Consider the following 20,892-nt stretch of genomic DNA (forward strand, 5'->3'; position numbering starts at 1 on the left):
ATATATATCCCATCACCCACAGCAAATGACAGCTGCCAAAGAGAACACCAATCCCATTCACACTCACGCAAAAACCGCCATGCCGACAAGAAAACTTTTATGAGAGGGATCCTGGACTTCCTTTTGGGGGACTGTTTTTGTACAGAGAAAAACGGGGGTAGGGAGGGCGGAGGAATGGATCTTGTGCAGATTTGGAGGAAAGAAAGTTACGAAAAACTTTTTTAAAAAGTTCTAGTGGTACAGTAGGAGCTTTGCAGGAAGTTTGCAAGTCTTTACCAATAATATTTAGAGCTAGTCTCCAGGCGATGAAAAAATGTTTCAATATTTGCAAGCAACTTTTGTCCAGTATTTATCGAGATAAACATGGCAATCAAAATGCCTACTGTTTATAAGCTGAGAATTTGCCAGTATTTTTCAAGAAGAAGCTTCTTGCTGCATTTTGATGCTGTAGCTGAAATTTAGCACAATTGCAAACCTGGAAAGAAGAAAATTATTCAAATTTCGACATTTTAATTGTTTAAAAATTGTACGAAAGGAAAAAACTAAGTACTGGCAAACCATCTCTGTGGTCTCGTCTAAAAGGGCAAAAGTGCAAAACTTACATCGTTGGTAATTTATAATAGCTTTTGTTCAATCCCAACTTTCCATTTTGTTCAGATTAAAAACACATGAAACTACTGCTTTCGAAATATTTTCCTATGGTTTGTAATATTTCTGTAAATATATTGTGGTATTTTAAGGTTTTCCCCCTTTGTTTTTTGTAATTGTATTTTAAAATATTCGGCTCTGTAGTATTTGAATCAGTCTGCCGAGAATCCATGTATATATTTGAACTATACATGGATATATAATATCCTTATAACAGGTACATTTTCAACTTATGTTTTTACTCCATTATGCACAGTTTGAAATAAATTTTTGAAATACGAAAAAAGTTGGCGCAAGGCCTTTTTATCTTTCTTTTCAGTTTCTTCCCCGCTGGGCAGAAGGTAGATAAGATGGCTGGGACTAAAGCAGCCATTTTAGATCATGAAGTAACGTTGACAGTGAAAACAGTACATGATGAAACAGAAGGATGAAAAGCTGGGCCTCTGACCACCACTTTCCAGAGCATAAAACCCTTATACCAGCCCTGGACAACATGCAACAATAATTTTCCGTAGGAGATTCATTTCTATCTTATTTCAGTGGCTGTTATTTTGGGGTTTTGTTACTTGCAACTAAGCCTCATAAAATTAGGAAAGTTCAGGACAGCAGTTCTCAGTGTGTTGGTATGGTCTGCAGACTTCTGAATTTTTTGTAGGGAGTTTGTGAAATCAAAACATTTTCAAAGTATACTAAGACATTGTAAGTCCTTTTAACTATGGTGACACATTCACCAATGGCGCAAAAACAATTGTGGGTAAAAGCACCAGCATCTTTGAAACGAGGCACTAGTAGTCACTGTATTCTTCGTTGCCATGCAGCTGTAGGTGGGGGCTGGGGGAAGGGGTGGTTTCATCCAACGTCCTTAATAAAGCGGTAAAAATTACTTATTTTAAATCTTTACTCTTAAGTCTTTTAAATTTTCTGTATGAAGAAATGAGAAGTGTATGTGAAGTACTTCTGGGGATACCAAAATATGATGGTTGTCTTGAGGAAAACTACTTGTGAGGGTGTTTTGAGTCGTGAGTCTGGAGGCAATTCAGATGTGGGTATTTGACAGACATTTCCTCAAACATGAACAAAGTGAACTGTCACTTCAAGAAAAACTAACAGTATTTGTTGCCAATGATAAATTTTAAGCTTTTAAGTGAAAATTATTTTGGAAAATGTGTATCTGCCATCTGAATTTGATGGCCTTTCAGTATTTAAGAGGCTTTTTAAAATGAGATTGCTGGTCATAGTGAACATGATTTTTAAACATTTTATATGGCAAAATATTAACATTTGGAAGATGTGCATAACTCAGTGAATCAATAGTTTCCATGGGCCAAATGTATGATTTTACAAAATTATTCGTGGGAAAAAGTTTCACTCAAAGTGAAAGGTAGACCACTGGAGTCTAATGAAATTCAATGCAAAGCCTCATTTATATGACTTCAGATTCTACATTGTAAATAATCTTTTAGCTACTACCCCTTGTTCAGTTTTGGTATAGTGTCCAAGAATAAATCTATACCCTAGGCTATTAAAATATTCCTCCTGTCTACAACTTAATACCTGCATGAGGATGAATTTCTTCATTTACTTCAAACAAAACAACGTATCAGACTGAATGGAGAAACAAGTATGATAATCCAGCTGTCTTCTATTAAGCCAGACATTGAAAAGATTTGCAAAATGTTATTAACAATGCTGCTCTTCTCGCTAAATTATTTTTGAAAAATACTTATCATAAAATGTTAGCATGAAATTGGTTTAAAATAGATTAGCAAATATATTTTTAACATTTGTCAGTTTTCATTTCTGATATAGTCAATATAAACCTTCATAAACAAAAGTTAATTGGGAAAAAAAACAGAACTACCATCTGATCCAGCAATCCCAGTAACGGGTATATACCCAAAGGAAAATAAATCATTACATCAAAAAGAGACCTACACTTTTATGTCTATTGGAGCACTATTCACAATGGCAAAGATAGGGAATTGACTTAAGTGTCCACAAACTGAAGCGGCATAAAGAAAATGTAGTGTGTGTGTGATCATTTATATATATATATATGATATACTATTCAGCCATAAAAGATAATAAAATCATGCCTTTTGCAGCAACATGGATGGAGCTGGAGGTCATTATCTTAAGTGAAACATCTCAGAAACAGAAAGTCAAAACCGTATGTCCTCACTTGTAAGTGGGAGCTAACTAAGGTGTACACACGGACATAGAGTGTACACCTATGATGAACACTGGAGACTCGGAAGGGTGGGATGGTGGGAGGCAGGCATATAAGGGATGAGAAATTACTTGATGAGTACAATGTAGACTAATCAGGTAATGGTTACACTAAAAGCCCGGGCTTCACCACTATTGCAATATACTCACATAACAAAACTGCACTTGTACCCCTTAAATTTATACGAACTTTTTTAAAAGCAAGAAAAAGAAAACACCCTTTGGGGACATCAATATTTTTCCAGAGCATTAAGTTCTTGAGTGCTAAGTTCTTAAATGTTAAGATCTTAAGGACAAAACGTTTAAAATAATTGATTTATGATATTGAAAGAATTTGAAGTATAACCACAAAACTGTTCTGTTTATAAAATATGAGAACAGTAAAAGTATTAAGCCCAGAGTTCAGTAAACAATATCATGTTAAGAAGAAAGGGGGCAGACAGATTCTAAAAACTGTAGATTAATATACTTAATATTAATTATCCTTAGGGCAAAAGGTTAGAGAACAGATTCAGCAGAAAGTAAAGTAACCATTAACTCCATTAACCCAACACAAGTTTATTTATGAAGTCAAGTCAAACTGAGGAGTATTTGTTTCTTTGATAATTGGTAGACAGGGAATGTATATACATATTGTATTTCCCATTAAGCATTTGCTCATGTTACAGAACAGTGGCCTAGAGAACTATCATTGAAGATTTACCAAATCTGCCTGAAGCAAAATGTGATAAACTGCAGAAACGGTGCAAAATGACACTGGAAGTCGTAGAGCTGATTCTTGAACACGGGTTTGAACTGCATAGGTCCGCTTATGTGCATTTTCTTGATAAATATATTGAAAAATTTTTTGGAGATTTACAATAATTTAAAAAACTTACAGATGCACCATGTAGCTTAGAAATATTGAAAAACTAAGAAAATGATGTGTCATTAATGCATAAAATATATGTAGACACTAGTCTATTTTATCATTTACTACCATAAATATATACAAATCTATTATAAAAAGTTAAAACTGGCTGGGCGCAGTGGCTCATGCCTGTAATCCCAACACTTTGGGAGGCCGAGGCGGGCAGATCACCTGAGGTCAGGAGTTCAAGAGCAGCCTGGCCAACACAGTGAAACCCCGTTTCTACTAAAAATACAAAACTTAGCTGGGCATGGTGATGCATGCCTGTAATCCCAACTATGTGGGAGGCTGAGGCAGGAGAATCACTTGAACCCGGAAGACAGTGGTTGCCGTGAGCCGGGATGGTGCCACTGTACCACTCCAGCCTGGACAACAGAGCGAGACTCCATCTCAAAAAAAACCAAAAAAAAGTTAAAATTTATCAAAACTTATGCATACACAGACTACATTGGAGCCATTTACAGTTGAGACAAACAAAGATGTAGTACTAAATTACAACTGAAAAAGATTAACTATAGTACATACTGCACTACTACTATAATTTCAGAGCTACCTCCTGTTGCTATTGCTGTGAGCTCAAGTGCTATATTCACTTAAAATGCCATGTGATGTTTATCATCTCCACATGGGCAGTTCCTCTCTCCAGTAAATCGTTTATCGTAGTAAAAAGTGATCTCTCATGGTTCTCAGTTATTTTTCATCATGTTTAGCACAACCATAAACCTTGCAATAATACCATGGGACCCATACAACACTAGTCCCACTAGTGACGCTGGAAGGGCTCCCAAGGAGCAAAGTCATGACATTACAAGAAAAAGTTAAATTGCTTGATGGGTACTGGTCTGCAGCTGTAGATGCTCATCCTTCAAGACAAATGAATCTAGCATAAGGACCACTGTTAATAAAATTAAGAAAATTTATGAAGCCTTTACTGCATCTATACCAGCAAACCTTGTACTTTTTATGATATACCTTTTTATCTCATATTGAAAATGCAACTTTTATGTGGGCGCAGTATTGCTATAAGAAAGACATACCTATAGGCTCTAACATGACTGGAGAAAAGGTGGTCATTATATGACAATTTAAGGCAAAAGGAAGGTGAAGGATCTAAATCTAGAGAATTTAATGCCAGCAAAGGATGGCTTGATAATATTAGAAAGACGTTTGGCTTTAAAAATGTTAAGATAACAGAAGAGGCAGCTCCTGATGACCAAGAGGCAGCAGATGAGTTCCCAGATGCCATTAAGAAAATCACTGAGGAGAAAGGATATCTACCAGAACAGGTTCTTAAGGCAGACAAAAGTGCCCTATTCTGGAAAAAATATACATATATATGCCACAAAGTACATTTATTAGTAAAGAAGAGAAGTGAGCACCAGGATTTAAGGCAGAAAGGGACAGGCTAATGCTATAGGTTTTTGCTAATGCTTTTGAGTTTATGGTCAAGACTGCACTTATCTATAAAGCTGTTAACTCTTAAATCTTGAAGGGAAAAGTTAAACACAGGCTGCCAGTCTTCTGGCAGGATAACAAGAAGGCCTGGACAACAAGAACCCTTTTTCTGGATTGGCTCCATTGATGTTTTGTCTTTGAAGTCAGGAAGTACCTTGCCAGTAAAGGACTGCCTTTTAAAGTTCTTTTGATACTGGACAATGCCCCGGCCACCCACCCAGAACTGCATGAGTTCAATGCTAAAGGCATCGAAGTGATCTATTTGCCCCCAAACATAATGTCTTTAATTTAGTTTCTAGACCAGGGGGTCATAAGGACCTTCACGGCTCATTACCCACAGTACTCTATGCAAAGAACCATCAGTGCCATCCAAGAAAACTCTAACAAAGAGAACATCATCAAAGTCTGGAAGGATTCCACCACTGATGATGCCATTGTTACTACAGAAGAAGCCATGAAAGCCATCAAGCCCAAAATAATAAGTTACTGCTGAGGAAAACAACCAGATGTTGTGTGTGACTTCACAGAATTTACAACAGAGCCAATCAAGAAAATCGTGAAAGAGGTTGTAGATGTGTTAAATAAATAAATAAATAAATAAATAACAAATAAATAAATAAAATGGTAGAGGGTAAAACGTTTCAAGATCTGAATCCTGGAGTGAGTCAAAAGCTAAGCAATTCAAAAGCTTAGCTTTTGGAGATGAGTGCCTCTGAATCAGTGCCACACAATGAGGAGGAAGACATTTAGAAGCAGTGCCAGTAAACAAATCAACATTAGACAATCTGTGTTGATTATTCAAGACTGATTTTACAACATGGACCCTTCTACCACACAAGCACTAAAACTAAAGCAAATGGTGGAAGAAGGATTAGTACCATTTAGAAACATTTTTAGAGAAATGAAAAAAAGCAAAACATCAGACAGAAGTTACAATGCATTTTCATAATTACAACTAGTGTGCCTGCCTTTCCTGCTTCCCCTTCCACCTCTGCTACCGCTAAGAGCAAGACCAATCCTTCCTTTTCCTCCTCCACCTCAGCCTACTCAACATGAAGACAAGGAGGATGAAGACTTTTATCATGATCCACTTCCACTTAATGAAGAGTAAATGTATTTTCTCTTCCTGATGATTTTAATAGCATTTTCTTTCTTCTACCTTAATACAATATATGATACATGTAATAGACAAAATATGTGTTAATCTACTGTTTATGTTATCAGAAAGGCTTCCAGCCAATAGTAGGCTATAAGTAAAATTTGGAAAGAGTCAAAAGTTGTATTCAGATTTTCAACTGCACAGGGGTTGGTGTCCCTAATCCCTGCATTGTTCAAGGGTCAACTATAAATGTTTTGCTGATGGGAGTATCCACAGACTTTTGTGAATTCTAGGGTTGCTTCCCCATGCTTCTGTGCCATTTCCACCTACTGCTGTCAGTAAACATGCAAGAAGTATTAATCTTAATATTTAACTGTTACTCTTTAGGCTTAATCCAGACATTAGTCATATGAAACAAAAAGAAAACATTTTACAATGCATTCCAAAGTGGAACATATTTAATGTATCTGAGATTTTCTTAACACTAACTTTCTAGTACCTAGCATGATACTTTCTCTTCACAGACTATCTGCACTGTTTGTGCCTTTGCTTCTTTCAGGTCTTCACTGACCATCTTCACTTGTGACCACTGGTACTTTCTATCCTCTTTATCTTGTTTCATTTATCTCTATAGAACTTACCACCATCTGACATAAACAATATTTAAGTGTATATCTGCAGGCTGGGTTCAGGGGCTCATGCCCGTAATCCCAGCACTTTGGGAGGCCGAGACGGGTGGATCACCTGAGGTCAGGAGTCTGAGGCCTGGCCAACATGGTGAAACCCCATCTCTATTAAAAATACAAACAAATTAGGCTCAGTGGCATGTGCCTGAAATCCCAGCTACTCAGGAGGCTGAGGCAGGAGAATCACTTGAACACAGGAAGCAGAGGTTGCAGTGAGCCAAGATCATAACACTGTACTCCAGCCTGGGTGACAGCAAGACTCCATCTCAAAAAAAAAAAAAAAGTGTATTTGCTTTTCTGGGTTCTCTTCCCCTATTACTACCCTCCCCCGCACCCCAAAAGAATAAGCTTCGGTACAGATGTTCTGGTTGTTCACTCAGTGCCTTGAACAGTTCCTAGCACATAGTACGCAATAAAGAACACAAGATTTCTTAAATGAATCTTGAGATTGTAAGCACAATACTCTTAAATTATAGATAAGAAAATGACTCCATGAACCTGGAGGTAAAAAGGAACCTAGGCAGAGAGCAGACATTACAAAGCCCATGCAACTGATGTCCCTACTACCCAGCAGTTAAGAAGACAGGCTGCATACTTGGACAAAATAGGATTCCAGTCCACTTATTCGTGGTGGCAAACTCTCTTCATGCCTCAATTTAGCTATGAGAAAATAGAGATGATAATGGTAATAGCCCCAACTTCATGTTGTCATTAAGGTGATTAAATGCAATCATGTGTGTAAATTACTAGTGCATAAAGGAATAAGCATTTAATAAAAGGGAACTATTATTCTTATTACTACTACTATCATCATCATCATCTCAGTCAGGATCCAAAGCCAATTTTTTAGTATTTCACAAATAATTTATGGTAAGATAGGCTAACTAGTTTCTAAGTCCAGACAACTGAGAAAAAAAAGCAGATTAGAGAGATAAAAGTTGCCAGAAGCAAGATCAGGAGAAAAATGAAAACTATAAAAACTAGATTCTCAAGGTACTGCATTACCACACAATAATAATGTACGTAAAGATAATGCTTATATATTATATTTAATATACTGTCTTAAGATGGCGAGAAAATATAATTCTAAAATTAGAAAGATTACTTCAAAATGGCTCATACAAACTTTTGGTATAAAAGATAAACTTCCATTACCTTCAAAATTTATGTTCTAGAGAAAAAGCATAAATGAGACATTATTACATAAACAGCTTAGATATCTCTGCTGTAAATACCCATCAGTGTGACTTATGTGAGTCTATCTAAAGCTTTTCTACGGGCTCACTCTTCACTCACACTCTGTAATGTTGTATCTCAGGTGCAGATTCCAGGGAGGTGGTAAATTGTTCCATTCACTGTCTTAGTGACATTGCTGCCACCTTATAACAAATCCGTATTCATTAATCCTGTTTGTTTTAGTAATAGAATATACCAAGGTCCTCTAGTAAGAAATCAAATTTCAAAATCAAAACCACATTCCAAATTTCTTAAAAGATACTTTTCTTTGTTCAATTCCTTTGTAAAAACATTGGTCACCATTTAACATACATGGCAACAAAATGCACCCAATTTACATGCATCAACAAGTTAATAAATCATAATACATGGACAACACAAATTTCAAACAAACAGTACTAAAGTAGCTCATGTTGCATTTAACTATAGTTCTTGTGCTCCTAATAGAGAAGTAGCTAATATGAGAAACAAACAGTTCCAGTTTCAACCTGAATTAAAGTTCTGTGTGGCAAGTAACATGAAACAATGATCACATGAAGTCATTATCTTAAAAAGAACCATTCTTCAGAAATCACTTTGTGCAAAGCACCATACTAGTGTAGACTATGATCTTAAAAAACATATACCTTCAGTTAAAGACAAATGGTCTCCATTTTTTGAAAATTAATTACCTGAATGATTCAAATTTTTATTATGCCCATAAATTAAAATTATCTTTCAATGTAAAGGTTATATATATTTGACACCTTAAATAATTCTGGAGATGTTCAGTTAAACCAATAATTCCCTGGGACTGGATTACTTTCAAGAGCAAAAAGAAAAAACAATAATCAAAAGCCCTTTCTAAACTCACAGGCAAGGTTTCTGATTTGGGATTTAATTAATAAGAAGTTAAGCACCACAATAAAATACATTTTTAGAAAATAGAATGGACTGCCATCAATACACAAGTTAGGGACAAAAGAAAGCACTTACACTTTCCCTCCCACCCTTTCCCCCCCAAAAATTTAAGCACTCTAATCCTATCAATCTGAAATTTTACAAAGGATTTTTTGTGTGGTTATCTGTGTGTGGATATTATATGGAAGATACAAACCGAAATTCGATTTAAGATCTCAAGTTCTAGAATCATGATTTGATTCAGTAAGAATGTCATATTATTTGTGCATGTTATATGTTTAGTTTTAGATTATACGCTACATTTTTATGCTTTCTCCCCTCAAAGTCTATGATTAAAGGATGGCACTTATTCATTCTGAAGTGCATGAGAGAATTTATGACAAATTGCCTTGCGAAACAATATCTCCTCTGAAGAGTTCAAAGTAATTATGTATAAATAAAACCTTAAAATAAAATTGCTGTAAATCCTCTGCATCTATTTAGCAACACAAATAACTTCAATAGCCAAAATATTATTTTAATTTTAATTTAAGTTTCTCTCCTCCATGATGTATTTAATTACGCTGTTACAAGTAAGAGTAATTTTTTAGTATGTGTAACAGACCACATGCTAAAAAAGTTTAAGGGTTCAGAAAACTAAAATTTATAATTCTTACATGGTTATACTTAAGTCAGATATACAAGACTATAAATAAGTAACTTCAACCTAAAATACGCTTTAAATACCACAAAAGAAGAAAAAAGAAAAACAAAGGGAAAAAGGATTTCTCCTCATGTAATTTTTGAGTGGACTATGTAGCAAAAAAGCAAAATATTAAATATCTAGTTTTCACTTCAAAAGAAATTATTCATAAATAAAATTCACTAAATAAGATATAAATGAGATTAGGAGTATGAGTACGGAGTATTCAGACTTATTCCATTCAGATGAGAAGATGACATCTTTGGAGGAAACAAAAAAAAAAACCTTACCAAATAATACGATTTGTATCTCATTAACCTTTCAAACATCACTTCAACTTCACCATTTATACCATAAACCTTCTTGACAGTTCCTATTTTCTACCTTTTTTCGAAAAAAGCTTTAGCCTCTTAATTTCCAAGCATCATATTAAATCCCTTAGTTCAATCTAATTCCACAATCCCCATTTCAAAGACTTTAAAATACTCATCTTCTTCCCCTCAAAAGTTGGAATCCACCATGTAATTATTCAAAACTGAGAAACTAAAGGTTAAAAAAAAATCAACTAAAAATAGTATGCTTGTTAGTATATATGGTTTTACGTAGCAGGGAGACCACATAATTCCTCTTTTTGATTAACCTCTGGCCCTTAAAATAGTAAAGTCAGAAAATTAAAATAAGTAATATATACTTACAATACTTAAAATCTGTATCTATATCCATTTTCAATAGATGTGCGAGTTAAGAAAATGACTGAAATTATATGATTATAAATGTTTACTGTGTAACAGTACAAAATTGATGTTCCCAAAAAGAGGGTAAAAAAATCTTTAACTGATATTAAACATCTTCAGTAATTTGGAAAAATCCCCAGGTTGAAATGTAACTATCAGGGAACAACGAAAAATGCTTTCATGCATGTACACATGTTAAGTAACAAATAAGCAAACCCCAAGTCAATACAGTACATCAATGACACTTAAATAACATTATGAATATAAAAGAAAGAAAAGATAAAATGTTGACTGCTACTGATGAAAGAGCATTTCAACAATTTACACAAAATGATACTAAACAGCTTTTTAAAAAAGATGTCCTAAGAAGATCAAGCCACAATAAGTTAGTGTTTTCCATAATACATGCTAAATTATTTGATCCCATATCTATACTGTTACTGTCTTAATTCCTAAATGTTGTGACAGCATATTTAATTACTGAGGTACATTAGTTTACATCTTTTTATAGGTATTCTTAGAGGATTAACTTTTCGTTTCCAGTTTTTCATCTTCTTCACCTCCTCCAAAGAAAATTAAAGGAAACATTCCTAGAATGCAGCCAATAGTCACCCCAACAGCTTTGCCCTAAGGAAACAAAAGAGAACATTTTTAAAAAGTTACTTTATCTCTGATAACAAGAAGGCAGGAAAAAAATCTCACCAGCTCTTCTCAATATATTTGGATTTGCTACCCTTCATATATATTCTTCTTCAATATTTATCCCTGTGTATACCTTATATGTAGATATAATCATTACGTAAACATAGCTTTGTTTTCTTCCTCAATCCATACCCCTGCATAGCCACACATTTTCTTACAAACTCTTTTCCAAACTGCTAAACTTAAAGTTCAACTGAATTGACGGGTCCATATTCTACTTAAATCTCTACTTAAATCTACTTAAATCTACACAACAGCCACTGGTACTTCTCCAACATTATAAGTAAAATAACAACGAGCATTTCCGTGTATAGTTCTTCGCCAATGTTTTATTTAAAAATCAAACAGAATTAATATTTGTGCATCTTCATGAAGGATTGTCATGCTGTCCATCCTTGACAAAGCTGCATATACTTACATACCAAGTTCAGTATACACAAATGTAGACATACATACCAATTTTCCTGCAACCTCACCTACATTATACAAATTTTATTTCATTTTAATTAATTAATTTATTTATTTTAGAGACAGGGTCTCCCTCTGTCACCTAGGATGGAGTGCAGTGGCATGATCATAGCCCACTGCAGTCTTGGCTCAAGCCATCTTCCTGATCTCTTCCTGAACTCTTTGGCTCAAGCGAGCCTCCTGACTCAGTCTCCCCAGTAACTAGAACTACAGACACATGCCACTATGCCTAAATAATTTTGTTACTTTTATTATTATTATTATTATTATTATTATTTTGTAGAGCTAGGGTCTCCCTATGTTGCTCAGGCTGATCTTGAACTCCTGGCTTCAAGAGATCCTCCCACCTTTGCCTCCCAAATGGGATTACAGGCTCTGGGAGCCACTACACCCAGATCATTATAAAAATTTAAAATTTTTATTTTTGTAAATGGTTTTCAAAATTTGCATTCCTATGACTATCAAGTTTATATACTTTTCAATTAAGTTTCATTTCCTCATACAAATATTTATTGAGAAGCTATTATGTGTCAAACTCTCTACTTGAGTGTACCATGGAGATGGACTAATCTTACGTCGTCTGTCTCTCTCCTCCAGGAACTTCTAGTTAGGTACACAGGGAAAGACAAAATAAGTTCTATCAAACATTACAGATACTATGATAGCTACGTAATCTTTGTTCTTGAATGAAATGTCTTCTCTTATACATTGTCTGTTTAGCTATCACATCCCACAGTTTTTCGGGTTTTGTTTTTGTTTTTGTTTTTGAGACGAGTCTGGCTCTGTCGCCCAGGCTGGAGTGCAGGGGCGCTATCTTGGCTCACTGCAAGCTCTGCCTCCCAGGTTTATGTCATTCTCCTGCCTCAGCCTCCCGAGTAGCTGGGACCACAGGCGCCCGCCACCACGCCCGGCTAGTTTTTTGTATTTTTAGTCTATAGAGACAGGGTTTCACCGTGTTAGCCAGGATAGTCTCGATCTCCTGACCTTGTGATCCGCCCCCTTCTCGGCCTCCCAAAGTGCTTGGATTACAGGCGTGAGCCACTGCGCCAGGCCCACATCCTACAGTTTTTCTACCAAATTTAATAGTAGACATTAATATTTTGACAATAGCTTGCGTAAAAATTTTCAACTTTGTTATTTTGAGGGTTTTGGTGGTGGTAGTGGTATTAGTAGTATGACCAATACTTGATATTAATAGTCAAAACTGTTATTTTCATTATGCCAAAACTTTAAAAGGTATCACTCATGCGGAGTTTTAACAAGCAGAAACTTTCTTCATTCCACATGCTGATAAATTTAATCCTTAGCTTCTTGTTTTTTTACTTTAACATATTTACTCATTTGAATATATTCACAGAGAAATCATTATATCCTATTTCAGACTCCTGACTTTCCCATATACAGAAGATAACATGACAAAAGCTAACTCTGAAATTTATCCGTGATAGAATAAATACAAATACACATGCAGGTTCCAGTTGACATAGGTGTATTTTAAAACCTCACTTGTAATTTGGCCCCACTTTCACTTCCCACCCATTCTGTTAGAATTCCTGTTGCAACCAAGGCTTTCCTCACCCTTCAGTTTAGGAATACCAGTCAGTGATTTCTGACCCAATTATCTCAAGAGATATAATGTCAATAGGGTGGTGAGGAAGAAAAAAGTGATACACTTTTCTTACTCCCTGATCCAGGACCTGAAGCAAATTTTTTCATTGTGAAAACATTTATTTACACATTATTATTATGTCTTACAATACTCTAGGCCCCACAGTTAACCACATTGGGGCTAATCGTAGAACTTGAGTCCCATCTGTAATACTGTTTTATAAGAAAATATTTTTTGAATTTCAAACAACCAAATTACAAGTGCCGTTTTAAAATACACCTATGTCAACTGGAACCTGCAGGTGTATTTGTATTTATTCTATCACGGGTAAATTTCAGAGTTAGCTTTTGTCATGAGTAGAAGGCTGATCACTAACTTCAAATACTTCAGGCTGTATAGAATCAAAATGTTATGTTACAGAGTAGAAGATTCGATTCTAACATAAAACAAGCAGAGTCAACAACTAAGGAACAGAATCACTGTTGCCATAAACCAGTGAGGGGTTTTACCGCAATACACACACAGACACACACACACTCAATATATTAACACTAGTTTAGTAATTTAGATGTTTTTGTCATAGAGAAGAGAAAATGAACCTACTTTTAATATAGAAAGAAAACAATTATTATGCCCCAGAAAAATAAACTTCTGATCCCAACTTTAATGCTAAAATTTTTAAGACAAATTGCTAGAATGTTAGAAAATCCTTATTCCCTCAAAACTCCAGCTGGTATCAGGGGCTAGTCTCACTTTACTTACAAATTGTAAGATATGGACACATGTAAACTAAAAGGAAAAGCCCAAAATTAACATTCCACTTTCTTAAAAGACTTTTCAACCTTTATAAAGTAAAAATTACAACAAGCAAATAGGTCCTCATTTTGTTTCTCCACACTCTTCCTACATTTTGATTGAAAACCAAACACTTCCCTGCTATACTTGTGATCCTTCTACTACTCATATTTTAAAGGGTAGTAATTATTGCAGATTTAAAGTGATTTAAAGTGATTAGTGATGAATTTAATTTTTACCTATGTGTATGTTTTTATACTCTGTATGAATATTTTGCAGGTAAAAATTCTGTTTACTTCCAAAACATTTAATATCTTCATTAAAATAAATTCCATCTAATTTAACATTAATTTTGTATTTTACTCTTCTTCAGCTCCCATTAGTGTTTCAATCCATTGTCATTTGATTTTTCTTCTTCCATTAGTCCATAGAAATTGCTCAGAAATGATTATCAATGAGCAACTACATACCAAATCCAAAAACAAAAAACAAAAAAAAATTTTCAGAAATTTTACTTGATTTCTTTATATCAAGAGGAATTAATTGAATTAATTATCATTCACTGCTTCTTAAAACTTCTTCCTTGAAAGCTCCCATAAGACCATGAGCTCTTAGGTATTTTCTAGGGTTCTTTAATTTTGCACATTTTCTCTGGAACAACACTTCTCAAATTTTAATGTACAGCAGAATTAAAACACAAATTGCTGGGTTCTGTCTCCAGAATTTTTCATTTTGTCAATCTGTAGCAGGCAGATTTTAAGGTGGCCTTCATGATATCTTCCTTCTGATATTGAAGTCTTTGCATAGTCTCCTCCCCTTGAGCATGGGCAGGATGCTCTAACTTGCTTTGAATAATAGGAAAGGTGATGGGGTGTTACTCCTGCGATTACATTACGTTACATAAGGCTCCATCTTGCCATCCTGCCAGCAGACTCATTTTCTTTCTCCCTTGCTGGCTCTGAAGATGCAGGCTGCCATGTTGTGAGAGGGTCTACTGAGAGGGCCCCATGGCAAGGAACTGCAGGTGACCCGTAGATCGGGGTGTCCAATTTTTTGGCTTCCCTGGGCCACATTGGAAGAAGAATTTTCTTGGGCCACACATAAAATACACTAACACTAACGATAGCTTAAAAAAAAATCACAGAAAAAAAATCTCATTATGTTTTAAGAAAGTTTACCAATTTTTGGTAAACTTTTGGATTACCAAAAGCAGGCTGCACAAGCCTGCTCTAGATGGAGGGAGGCCTCTAGGACATGAGAGTGCAACAGCAAAACAGAGGTTGGGTCCCTCACAGCCACAAAAAAATTAATTTTGCCAAAGACCTGGGTGAGCCTGGAAGTGGATTCATCACCAGTTGAGCTTCTAGACAGGAACCAAGTCCTAGCTGGACATGATTGCAGTCTTCCAGAGGACCCATTTAAGCTATTCCTGATCTGACCCACAGAAAATGAGAGATAACAAATATATGTTGTTTTAAGCTGCTGAATTTGTATGTTTTTTTTGTTTTTTTTTTTTTTTTTTTTTGGTGAGATGGAGTCTCACTCTGTCGCCCAGGCTGGAGTGCAATGGCTTGATCTCGGCTCACTGCAACCTCCGCCTCCCAAATTCAAGCAATTCTCCTGCTTCAGCCTCCCAAGTAAGCTGGGATTACAGACACCTGGCCACCACGCCCAGCTAATTTTTGTATTTTCAGTAGAGATAGGGTTTCACTACCTTGGTCAGACTGGTCTCGAACTCCTGACCTCAGGTGATCCACCTGCCTCAGCCTTCCAAAGTGCAGGGATTACAGGCATGAGCAACCCCATCCAGCTGCAATAATTTTTTACACAATAATAGATAGGTCTAAGATGAAGACTGTGTGTTTGCATTTCTAAGAAGTTACCAGTTAATGTTGATCCTGCTGATGCTGGCACCACATTTTGAGAACCACTCTCCTATGAAAGTTCATCTTCTCCCATGGTTTTAACAATCACCTACCTTTTCAGTGAGGCCTACAGTGACTCTCCTATTGAATATTGCAGTCTGCTTCTATCCTAGCACTCCCAGCCTCTTCTACTTCGCTCTGTTTTCCCTTATTCTCGTAACACATATAAACTTCTAATATGCTAAATATTTTTATTTATCAGATTGTTTATTGTCTGTCTCCCCACTGCTTGAATGCAAGATCTATCAGAAATAAGATCTTATTTTGTTAACCAATGTATTCAAAACTCCTGTATATCTACTTGGCATATAATATGTGAACAATAAGTATTTGTTGAATGAATGAGTGACAATACCCATTATCACTAACTCGGACCTATCTAACTCTTGACTTTAACCCAAATGCCTACTAGGTGTCACCACTTGAATGTCCTACTAGTATCTCAAATTCAATGTGTCCAAAATAGAACTCATTATCTTCCCTTACAAGCTTATTCCTCCTCCTTTTTTTCTTGATTTTATTGATGGCATCATGATCCATCCAGTTTCCTTCTTATTTAAAACTCCCCTGGCTCTCCAACACTTAGGTAAGAGGCTGAAGCTCCTTAGCATTCACATACAATACCTTTCCTGTCTGATCCACGCTGACTTCTCCAATGTTGTCTTCTGCTGCTGCTTGTACCTATAGCTACTACATATTATATTCCTAAAATAGGTTCATGTATTTACCTAAATATACCCTTTTTTATCATCCTCTTCTAATTGCTGGCCAGTATTCTTGGAATTCCTCTTATTCATCTAGTAAATGTCTCATCAATAATTCAAAAATCAGCTTAGATCTAATAATCACCAAGAAATCTCCCCACCAAAAGAAGTTACTGCCCACAGTGTTAATTCCCTTACCTGTATCATTGTTATATCTTGTACATAATTCATTACTGCATATGTTATACTAAATTATAATTTGTTTACATGTTTGGTTTTCACCTAAACAAGTTCCTCAAGGATAACCACAGTTTATTATTCCTTTATGTTCTTTGGACCCCAACCTATAAGAGATACTCCCTAATTCTAAGTGAATTGCACAAATATTTTTTAAAAATTCAGTATACCTACAAAAAATAAGGAGTTAATAACACAAATTACTGTTCTTCTGAAAACTGCCAAGGTCTGGACAATTTTTGTTAAAAACTTCATTCAAACCCATTTTAGTCTCAAATTTCTCAAGATCCTGAACTATACAGTATCTTGTTCTGGCTACCTAATTCATTGTCATAAACCATGTAAATTACTTACCAAATGTGTACTAAGACGTGTTTGCCACATGTCAACTTGCTTTGGTGTGAGATCAGGAATTGACAGACCTAACCTGGAAGCCAATGCTTCAACATAGCCTGCAAGTCTTTGAAGAAACAAGACAATATGATATATAAGTTATGTTTCAATAAAGCCTTTACAAAAGCAAACAAAACAAAACAAAACAAAAGACAATGAGGACAAAATGTAAGTTTTTAAAAAGACATGCAAATGTCCTCATATAGTAAACTAATTACCACAAGGAGAAGCAAGATAATTTTACATTTGCACTTGGTACTCTAGAAATGGCATAAACATTCTTTACAACTTTTAATTTTTATTGTATATAAATATATTGTTTAAAAATATTTTCTTATTAACATATTTAACACAAAGGAAAATTAATTGACTTAGAGCAATTATTCTCTATTATTATTTTTAAAAACAATTCAAGGTATATAACAATTTGTACAGATAATTAGAATTTCTGCAATTATTCCAAGCTCAAAGCAAAGCACTTTAACATATGATACAAATTAGTAACTTATCAGACAGCAAAAGTTTCCAAAGACTGGTAAACTAACAAATACAATTCCTCAGACTGGTAAACTAACAAAAACCCTAAACTTTCAGGCCAATCTCAAGTATTTTATCAATTCTAAGTTGCCATCATTTATTGGATATACTCTTACTTTATGAACTGTAAGAAAAACATTGCTAATTAAACTGTGTATACTACCAACAATAAGATGGATCCTGATATCAGATATGTAAAAATGCATCTGAGAATGCATAAAATGTGGTATTTGTTGTTTAATGATACGCCTCCAAAAAAAGAGAGAAGAGAAATAGTTTTTAAATACAAAGACTTCAAGAAAAATCTTCATCTCTAAACAAAAATAATTGTTTTATGATACAATATATAGCTAAATGGCTTTAAAATCTCTTAGATCATTTGGTTCTATTAAATATATCCGAAAGCTATACAATGACTGTAATATTCTCATTATTTACTTTAATGTTGGAAACTGGGAATAGAATGTTTAAGAGATGATATCATGATGCATTTATGCCAGGAATTCCAAGAATATAAAATTCTTGCCATGGCTCTAAAGCAAAGAAACTTCTTTTTTTTTTTTTTAACGGTGGCTTTGGCCCCAGACTCTGGTGCAGAAGTCTAACATAGAAGGTTAAGGTTAGATCACTTATAAAGCTGCTTTGCCTAGATTACAGGGCTATGTAAACTTCTAAGAAAAAATTCAAATCTGAAACTGTAACACTCAAATGAGCCAAGGAAAGAAGAGACAAAGTCAAAGACACAGCAAGAGAGAACATATTTATCATAATAATGTCCACTTAGTCTAATTTATACTCCCCCAGCCTTCCCCAAGCTCAGGAAGCAGCTCAGGCCATCTGCCACTGGGAACAAGAATGTGAAGAGAGAGAGAAAGTTGGCCTTTTCTAAATAGATGTCCTTAGTTTGTTTCATTATTCCTGCCACATAAAGTAAAGAAAGCAAAAAATAGCCAAACCCATATATGCTTTGGCCATTATTTCCTTTGAAAGCTCCCCCCTCTAAAAAACATGTATAGTCATCAGTATCCTTAAATTTGAGCCATATCCTTTCTCTTTGGGTTTTGTGGGAGTAGGGTGAAGTGGAATAATGAGAGAGGTTCTTGCTTTTAATCCTGCCTTACCCTTAGAGATGTCTACAAAATACATATAAATACTTCCGTAAACACAAATTCCATTTTGCTTACATTATGGTAGATTTAGAATAAACTTTTGCATATATCAGAACCACTCATGAAAATTACTAAACACAAATGCCAGGGTTCCCTCTCCAGAGATACTAATAATGTATAACTAGGATATCACCCAGGCATCTATATTTGATGGATACCAAAGATTTAGTACTATTAGTTTAGAAGAAGTAAATTCAAAATTTTAATTCTAGAAAACAAAGAAAAATTAAATATCCCTTTGTTATGCTTCTCAATTAAAGAAGAGTGGGGAACAGAAAGACAGCAAGTACAGAATATACAAATGAATAAGTGAATGAACCTACCCAAGTCCAGCTAGATCTGACACAAGATTTCCCAAAGCAGCAGCTAAAAATTTGAAAAATAAACAAATGAACTGTTACATAAAAGAAGAATAATTATGTCACTCTGTAATCAACAAAGCACTGACTTGGAAGAGTTCTCACATTTCTCAAACTAAAGCAACTATATTCAAAGTAACTCATTGGACAGCTCTTACTCTCAAGGTTTTGAATAGAACACAATTTTGAAATTATAATATTCTACCTCCATTAAGTAGTAGGTTTTTTTCTGTTATGGCAGCCAATTTCCATTTGGTTTCAATATTAATTGTACAATATTTTGTAGTATCTTTCATATAATATTTAAAGGAATTGGTAAAGCTGCATGTACAGCTATGAAATTCAAGAAAGTCAAGGAGAAAATAAATATTTCTTTCATTAACTCATTTACCTAATGCTTTCTACAATAAATACAACATAGAACTCTTCCCAAATTTTACCTCCATGAAAAACAGAGTGGTAAATGGGACAGAGAAGACAGATGTTTAATCCTGTATTTCCTTCTTTGATTTTTTTCTACCCAACTCAAGAAAAAAAAAAAAATCTACCCAACTCAAAAATAAATAAATAATAAATAAATAATAGGCTGGGCACGGTGGCTCACACCTGTCATCCCAGCACTTTGGGAGGCTGACATGGGCAGATCACAAGGTCAGGCATTCAAGACCATCCTGGCCAACATGGTGAAACCCCGTCTCTACTAAAAATACAAAAATTAGCCAGGCATGATGGTGGGCGCCTGCAGTCCCAGCTACTCATGAGGCTGATGCAGGAGAATCACTTGAACCTGGGAGGTGGAGGTTGCAGTGAGCTGAGATCGCACCACTGCACTCCAGCCTGGGTGGCAGAGTGAGACTCTGTAAATAAATAAATAAGGGTAGAAATGTTTAGGGGTAACACTGAATTGCCAGAAAATCTTGTCTTAATGAAATCAATATAGCAGAGTATTGTTATCCAATAACTAATAATATAAAGTACCTAAAATTTTCAGAAAAAGTACTACATATACAAAACTAAGAATCAGAAGAATACGATGAAGAAAACAGATATCTCAATGAGTAAACTCATTCAAATAAATTACCCTCTTCGAAACTTAATCTACTGAAATGTTTTATAAATGTACAGACAATGAAATAATAACATTTACTATTGTTAAATACCTGCCATAGTTGAAATTCCCAAAATAATTCCAATAGACATTTCAATATGGGTTCCCTGAAATATGATAAAAAATTAATCTTAAAAATTAAAGCTAAAGTGACTATAAAAGAATAGCAAAGCATTAATAAAAACAGATACAATAGTTAAACCAACATGTTAGTGCTGCAAAATTACATACATCATATATGCACATATAATGTAGTAATTCATTAAATTATTAAATATATGCATTCATACAGAAATAACATAACATT

At 34.9% G+C, this 20,892-nt stretch overlaps 1 protein-coding gene across 2 annotated transcripts in view; it reads right to left on the reverse strand.

The window, feature by feature from the left end:
* Positions 1 to 8,510: 8,510 nt before the first annotated feature.
* Positions 8,511 to 20,892, reverse strand: part of TMEM65 (transmembrane protein 65) — a 61,574-nt gene continuing 49,192 nt past the window's right edge. For both annotated transcript variants that reach the window (XM_045398668.3, XM_045398667.3), the window contains 4 exons: positions 20,638 to 20,692; positions 19,442 to 19,484; positions 17,374 to 17,479; positions 8,511 to 11,206 (listed from right to left, as the gene is read on the reverse strand). In XM_045398668.3, coding sequence (XP_045254603.1) covers positions 11,105 to 11,206; positions 17,374 to 17,479; positions 19,442 to 19,484; positions 20,638 to 20,692 — 306 coding nt within the window. In that variant the 3' untranslated portion in view covers positions 8,511 to 11,104. The remainder of the gene's footprint in view (positions 11,207 to 17,373; positions 17,480 to 19,441; positions 19,485 to 20,637; positions 20,693 to 20,892) is intronic.

Source organism: Macaca fascicularis, chromosome 8 (genome assembly GCF_037993035.2).
Source record: "Macaca fascicularis isolate 582-1 chromosome 8, T2T-MFA8v1.1".
Classification (NCBI taxonomy): Eukaryota; Metazoa; Chordata; class Mammalia; order Primates; family Cercopithecidae; genus Macaca; species Macaca fascicularis.